Source organism: Arachis hypogaea, chromosome 18 (genome assembly GCF_003086295.3).
Source record: "Arachis hypogaea cultivar Tifrunner chromosome 18, arahy.Tifrunner.gnm2.J5K5, whole genome shotgun sequence".
NCBI lineage: Eukaryota > Viridiplantae > Streptophyta > Magnoliopsida > Fabales > Fabaceae > Arachis > Arachis hypogaea.
Genome location: NC_092053.1, coordinates 47,518,012 through 47,525,646, shown reverse-complemented (window position 1 = coordinate 47,525,646; position 7,635 = coordinate 47,518,012). Strand labels below are relative to the sequence as shown.

Sequence of the window (7,635 nt, the reverse complement as noted above, 5' to 3'; positions counted from 1 at the left end):
TGAATTGAATAGAAAACTATAGTACTTTGCATTAATTCATGAAGAACAGCAGAGTTCCATACCTTAATCTATGGTGTGTAGAAACTCCACCGTTGAAAATACATAAGAACAAAAGGGTCTAGGCATGGCCGAATGGCCAGCTTCCCAAAGATGAAAAGGTCTATGAAAGTATTCCCTCAAAGGTCTAAGGACTAAACATCCCCAGATTCTCTCAAAATACAATAGTAAAAGGTCCTATTTGTAGAAAACTAGTAACCTAGGATTTACAGAAATGAGTAAATGATGCAGAATCTACTTCCGGGCCCACTTGGTGTGTGCTTGGGCTGAGTATTGAAGCTTTCACATGTAGAGGCTTTTCTTGGAGTTAAACGCCAGCTTTTGTGCCAGTTTGGGCGTTTAACTCCAGCTTTTATGCCAGTTCTGGCGTTTTGACGCCAGAATTTCTATGCTGACTTGGAATGCAGGTTTGAGCCAACAAATCTTGGGAAAAGTATGGACTATTATATATTTCTGGAAAGCCCAGGATGTCTACTTTCCAACGCAAGTAAGAGCGCGCCAGTTGGGTATCTGTAGCTCCAGAAAATCCACTTCGAGTGTAGGGAGGTCAGAATCCAACAGCATCTGCAGTCCTTTTTCAGCCTCTGAATCAGATTTTTGCTCAGGTCCCTCAATTTCAGCCAGAAAATACCTGAAATCACAGAAAAACACACAAACTCATAGTAAAGTCCAGAAATATGATTTTTATTTAAAAACTAATAAAAACATAATAAAAACTAACTAAAATATACTAAAAATAATGCCAAAAAGCATATAAATTATCCGCTTATCTCACCCTCTGCTGGCGGATCAACCGGTGCTGCGTGTTCTTCCTCCCGCTTCCATTTTTGCTTACGGTGCATCTGTCATGAAAAATAGAAAATAACACCGTAAGAAGAGAAAATACAAAAGCAAGGAAGCGTAAATTGTTGGAATGGGGTAAATCACTAGAATGGAGTGAGTGAATTAATGTGACATTAGAGAATAGTGTGTAGGTTCTAAGTTGTATGCGGTTTAGAACCCATACACACTAGCATAAAAAGCTATGTTACAATTACACAAAAGAAAGCATACACTTCACTCATTCTAGTGTGCTTGAAATACTTTTGAAAGACTTGTAGGTTAAGATACAAACAAGTAGTGAAGAAGTATAAAAGCATTCAAGCAAAAATCAAGCAATCGTGAAATTGGCACTACAAGAAAAAGGCCTATGGCCACGCTTTTTTCTTGCCACGCTTCAAAAGCGTGGCCAAAAGTGGTCAATGGCCACGCTTTTATGAGGGTGGCAATAGATTAGAGATTTGGCCACTTTTTTTATTGCCACGCTTCAAAAGCGTGGCGAAAAGTATCAACGGCCACGCTTTTGTACGGGTGGCGATTGGTTAGAGAAACGGCCACGCTTTTTTTTGCCATGCTTCAAAAGCGTGGCCATAGAGAGAAACAAGGACGTTTTGAAAGCGTGACAACAGGGTTTCATTACGGCCACGCTTACAAAGCGTGTCCATATCCTAATACGCTTTTGGCACGCTTTAAAAGCGTGGCCAAAAGGTTCTTTTCTGCAACGCTTCAAAAGCGTGGCCGTAGAGCAAAACAGTGACGTTTTAAAAGCGTGGCGAGAGGGGCTCCAACCCATTCACCCTATCCCGGCCCCTGACCCGGCTCCCAACCTGGCACCAACCCGGTTCCCAACCCAAAGACACTAACCCTAATCACTCGAAACCCTAAGCCTGAAGAGCGCCTCCCATTAGCCTTAGCCCTTCACCCTTCACCCTTCGCACTTCGCCGTGAACCCTTCACCCTTCGCCCTTCACCCTTCGCCCTTAGCCTTCGTCACTCGAAACCCTTCACTCTTGGTTCTGAAGCTCCTTCGTTTCTTTCTCCCTTTCTCCCTCCGTTTCTTTCATTCACAGAAACTCAGCCAAAAAACCCTAGCACTGTAAGCCTACATCATCGCCGCCGCAAGGAGTGGCATACTGCTGCCGTCCGTCCGTCTATCTAGCTTCCCTCGTGCTCCAAGTCTTCAACCCCCGTTCGCTGTCATCGATCGCAGCTGCTTCCTCGAGCTCGGCGTCCGTCGTCTTTGTCTGCTCAGCCGCGCTTCCGCCGCCATTGGTTGCCGTTAACGTTCGCGTCTTCGTTCAGCCGTCGTCTTCGTTCGCGTTCTTCGCCGTTCAAGTTTACTCGGCGTTCACCGTTCGCGTTCACTCGCCATTCATCGTTCGCGTTCGCGTTCGTCTGGAAGCCACGTTGCCCTGCTTCAAACTCTGCGACCAACCCGTGCGCTCCACCTAGCTGTCGAACTGCTCTCTTTTGTTGCCGCCGTGAGTTCTCTAAACCCACCACCAGACAATACACTCACACAACACCAATACTCTGCTTGAAACTCTGCAACTTCTTATTTCTATTACAATAAGTAACTATTTGATTTGGCAGTGGTTTGGATCTTTTTCATAGACTGAATTAAAGTATACAATATTATGTTCTCTTCTCTATCACATTGATACTAAGCTTTGAATTCTCTTATTTCGTTTCAGGTTTACCGCACTCAACATGTTTGATGAAATGCTTTAACCATATTTTGGGTTGGTTTTATGAATAATCTTGATACTAGTATCTAGTAAGCTAATTTTATGAAACTATCCTTATTTAGTTATACTGAATTACCACTTATTTATGTTTTCCACTCTATTGTTCAGCATAATTAGTTTAAAGATATAATTGGTCAAAAATAATTAATATTTTCTTGATATTTAAATGTGACAGGTAATTTTAAACATGAAAAAGAACTTCTAAAATGGCAGATACAAAAGAAATTGAAGGGTAACTTTTCTGGTGGATTGGGTTATGCTGGACTAGTATTTCGTTTTCCCCCCTTTGATTAGTTCTTTTGGGAATTTGATAACTTGTGAAGGGTTATTTTAACTTACAAGTTTGTTATTTTGAAATACGCAAGCATTCACAGGTAACGGTAGAAATACTGAAACAAATTTTTTGTTCCTCATAGATAATTTGCTTATCTTGAACATTTTATGAAATCATGGAGATGTCTGATGGAAAGACTGTAAAACTGTTTCAATGTATGGTTTATGCAAAGGAAATCACCTTGCTTTTGTTTATTATCTAACTTTTGCCTCTTACTATTTTGTTATAAACCTTTTCCCTGTTTCAGAGACGCCCGGAACAGCAGAGTTGCTCTGTTTGACGGCATTGAAGAGGGAGGCATCCGGGCATCATCACTTTACTCCTCCTATAATGAAATTGATGAACAAGATAACGAGCGAGCAATGGGTGGATTGCAAGATAGAGTCAGTTTGTTGAAAAGAGTAAGTTTAATTTTTCTTGTAAAATAATCTAGACCTAAGTTTGTTCTTCCTGTATATTATACTTGAAGAACGCTGTGAATTATGATCATTTCCTCATTTATTTCTTTTCAGCTGTTGGTAACCTTCTCATTATTTTGATGTGTTAACGTGTTGTTGATGTGATTGTAACAGATCTCAAGTGATATACACGAGGAGGTGGATAGTCATAACCGGATGCTGGACCGCATGATTTGCATATAACTATAAAAAATATTTACCATTTGCACTGCTACTTTTTTGTTATTCTTTGATAAAATATTGGTATTTGTTTAGGGGAATGACATGGATTCTTCAAGAGGAGTTCTTTCAGGAACTATGGACAAATTCAAAATGGTATGTGGATTGTGGAATTGTAAAACCATATGGCTTTTGCAGTAGAGTTTTCATCTGGTTCTGATTTTTCTTTGTATTTGTTTTCTTCTCTACTTTTTTTTCCCCACTCTTTTAATTATGTTGTACCTTCTTTCAGGTCTTTGAGAAAAAATCCAGCCGAAGAACGTTTTCACTTATAGCATCCTTTGTTGTGCTTTTTCTTATAACATACTTTTTTATGTTGTAATTCAGGCCCGTGAATTCCTTTCCAAATGGGGTGATCTCAGCCAGACCCAAATTTTTGCTAAGATTGAAATGCTGAGGTGATTTTGATGTCTTCATAGTGTTAACTTTTCTCTTTTAAGATATACTCTTATTGACTATGCTGATTCAATCTTATGTCTGTGTTGAAATTAGGGCCTGACCCATTTTGATGAGATTCTACGACAAGCTGATGGTATTATCCAATCTCATGGTAATTTGGGCATTGATCTTCCACCAGAGAAGGTTAGTTTTGCCTTTGAAATTCATTTTGTTGTTTGAATGACTCATGTTATGGGTGTAAATAGCTATGTTTGTGGTCATGTGGATAATGCATTTGATATTTGAATAAATTAAAACAAATGGATGCTTCCATATGTTTAAAAAAGGTTTAAAATAGTGCATCTAATGTTACAAATTTTCTTTGAACTGAACCACATTTATGATTGTTGCCTCTACCATGCTTCTTATTGTAAATGTATAATTATATTTACTTTGTGAATGGAAAGTCAATATTAATTAATTTTGATTTGCTTTTGTAGGTGTTCTTATTTCGAAAATCTACCCTATACAAGTGTAATATGGCTGGAAAACCTGCTGTACTTACACGTGTTGTGGATAGTATGACTGACAACTTAAGACCCACTCGTGCTGAAGCCACTGATGTTGCCAATGCTGTTTTGGATGGTAAGTTACCAGCTGTATGATGCCACATGTAATGATTAAGCCATTCTTTTTTTTTAATTTACTGATCCCATTTTTCGTGCGCTTGAAGCTGTAACTGTATTCTTCTGAATGATTTTTGGTTTCTATCTTCAATTATAACTACTTATTGGGTTCATGTTTGTTGAATTTTTAAACAAACATACAGGCAGTGATGCAATACTTCTAGGTGCTGAGACCTTGCTTGGGTTGTACCCTATTGAGACTATTTCCACTTTTGGCAGAATTTGTTCAGAGGTAATTTCATTTCATATCTCAGTGGAATAATCAATAATACACTATGGTATGACTGACCTGAGTTCATCCAAGTAGATTTCCATGATACTCTATGTGTGTGTTGATGACTGCTTTTGATTTTGATGGTACTGGTTGAAAGAGATTAAAGGAGATTAACAGTTGGCGATGGGGTTCTAGAAGTATCTTTGGAGGTATTTGCTTGTTTGCTTCGTGGATTTTTAGTTTATTGTTTGAAATTGTTGGTTTTCGGATTTAATTTTGATGCATGTAATTCAATTATGTGTTTTACACTTTTACTTATGTATGCAAGTTCTTGACTTTATCAACTACTAGGTTCAAAATCACTTTATTTGCAATATATATTTTTTTAATTTTGATGTTAGATAGAAAGGGAAATAAAAAAAAAAAAGAAATACAACAGTCATTAGATTGAAGTAATTATTATATGAGCATTAGATCTGTAAGATCTTTTATTTATCTATCATTGTATTCTGTGCTGAATATAATGACAAGCTTTAAGAGTTTACTTTTACATGCAGAGTTATGCGCATGATGCAAAGATTATGACAAGAAACAACTTCCCTACACTGAAATTTACAATTTTCTTTGGCTATTTATTTTTTATGATAAGAATTGTAATTGTATGTTGTTCACTTTAATCTCAATTGTTGATTTCTCTCTTCTCTTGTTTTGGTTCACATTTCAGTTCAGTTCCTGTGCACTGTTGTTTTTTTCCTTATTAGTCAAGGTAATCAAGTTTATGTATCTAGCTTACTTTAATTACATAAATTGGCTTATTTTCTTAATTTTTCTTTTTCGTTTCCTTGGATATAAGTGATATTAAGTGACCTGGTATTTGCTTGTGGAGGCAAAGGAATAACTGAAAATCTGCTAAATTTTGTATATGTTCACTTTTAGTTGCGAGAATTCCTTAGTTATTCTTCCTGATATGTACATGATTATATCTCTGATAGTGTATGATTTTTGTAGAAACCGCTCATTCTTGCTCTCTCCAATCCAACATCTCAATCTGAATGCTTTGGCTGCACAAGTGTCACAGGAGAACTATGATAAATGACTGATTTACCCTCCATTCTCAAATATCAGAAAGATATCAGCACATATTGCTGCTAACGTGGTAGCAAGGCATATGAACTTGGTTAGTTTCATGAAATGTTTTGAGTTTCAGACAACTTTGCTCTATTTTCTTTTCAATACTTATATCTTTTGTGCTGTGTTTGGTAAAACAGGTCTTACTTCTCATCTACCTCGACCTAAGGATCTTGTTAAATATGCAGAAAGTTGCATGTACAGCCCAGGCTACAGAAACTACTGTTGAGATTTTTGAACCATATTATATCATGTTTTGTTTAGTTTAGTTTCAAAGGCTACAAACTATGATTCAGACCAAAGCTTGTGGCAGCTTCATGAACTAAACCAAGCAGAACATATTAGTAGTGTGCTCTCCGCAGTTTTACAGTTTTGAGATACTTGTTAGGAACAGATTCATTTTATTGCTAAGATAGATTGTTGTACAAGGCATCGCCATAGGAACTTAAATTCTTCAACCAGTTGTGAGAGAAGTTTGCTAATTCTTTCAAATTGTAAACAGGACAATCACTTTCCTATGCAAACTCGAGATTTATTTTGTATTTGATTTGTCTTGTAATAAAAATTGCATACTATATTTATAGTTTGGTATCAAAAAAGAACTGAAAATTTTATATTTTGTATCGATGAAGGTAAAAATCAGAAAAAAGATTTTTTTTTTAAATTTTATAAGGCTATTGCCACGCTTTTCAAGCGTGGCCATATCTCTGGCTATGGCCACGTTTTAAAAGTGTGGCCATATCTCGCTATCGCCACGTTTTAAAAGCGTGGCCATATCTCTCTCTATCGCCACGCTTTTGAAGCGTGGTCATACCTCTCATATGGCCACGCTTTAGAAGCGTGGCCATATCTTCACATACGGCCACGCTTTTATGGGTGGCCATTTGTAAAAAGCGTGGCAAACGAAAAAGCGTGGCGATAAGTTGAAAAAAGCGTGGCGGTAGCTCAAAAAGCGTGGCGAAAAGCTATCGCCACGCTTTTTTCAGCTTTTCGCCACGCTTTAAAAACGTGGCAATAGATGTGTTTTCTTGTAGTGTGGATAATGAATGGACATTGATTGATGTGTAAGTGAAATTAGTGAACGAAATGGTATATAAAACTTATACAACAATCAATGACACATATTGAAGTTGTTTGCAACACCTAAGTAACATGGAAATGGAATACATGGATGCTACGGAACTTAGGAAAAAGAATATAGAAGTGAAAATCAATCACATAGCAAGCATGGTCCACAAAGCTTAGAAAGCTCAAAAAAATATGTCACTAGGTAAGCTTTCGATCCAATTTCACAATTCCAAAATCCCAATGCATGAAATAGGTGTTGTTCAATCATAACAAGCATCCTAACAAAAAAATAATGTATAATTTCTTAACAATGGATGATGAATGCATGGTGACCAGAACATACAGTTCAAAAGATTTAGAGTGCTTGAAGACAATGTATAAGTACTTGATATTCAAAACATTAAGCATGAAGAACTCGAAACCAAGTAACAAAATTATACCCTCAACAAAGAATCCAACAATGAATATCAAAAACAGTTATACTAAAATAGCATTCAGTTAATAATAAGCAGCCATAAACAGTAAA

General features: G+C 37.1%; 1 protein-coding gene across 12 annotated transcripts; it reads left to right on the top strand.

Annotated features, from left to right (window-relative positions):
- Positions 1 to 1,759: 1,759 nt before the first annotated feature.
- On the top strand, positions 1,760 to 6,705 carry LOC112769404 (bet1-like SNARE 1-1). 12 transcript variants are annotated; one of them, XM_072223855.1, is made up of 14 exons: positions 1,760 to 2,357; positions 2,571 to 2,653; positions 2,800 to 2,856; positions 3,206 to 3,359; positions 3,531 to 3,554; positions 3,672 to 3,731; positions 3,963 to 4,033; positions 4,128 to 4,217; positions 4,514 to 4,658; positions 4,843 to 4,931; positions 5,071 to 5,122; positions 5,643 to 5,679; positions 5,922 to 6,090; positions 6,182 to 6,705. In XM_072223855.1, exons 3-8 carry the CDS (start codon positions 2,831 to 2,833, stop codon positions 4,132 to 4,134), a joined length of 342 nt encoding a protein of 113 aa, XP_072079956.1. In that variant the 5' UTR covers positions 1,760 to 2,357; positions 2,571 to 2,653; positions 2,800 to 2,830; the 3' UTR covers positions 4,135 to 4,217; positions 4,514 to 4,658; positions 4,843 to 4,931; positions 5,071 to 5,122; positions 5,643 to 5,679; positions 5,922 to 6,090; positions 6,182 to 6,705. The 12 variants fall into 12 exon arrangements, with proteins under 12 accessions (XP_072079956.1, XP_072079952.1, XP_072079954.1 ...); XM_072223851.1 differs by having other exon boundaries at positions 5,638 to 5,679; XM_072223853.1 differs by having other exon boundaries at positions 5,007 to 5,122; positions 5,638 to 5,679.
- The last annotated feature ends 930 nt before the right edge of the window (positions 6,706 to 7,635 follow it).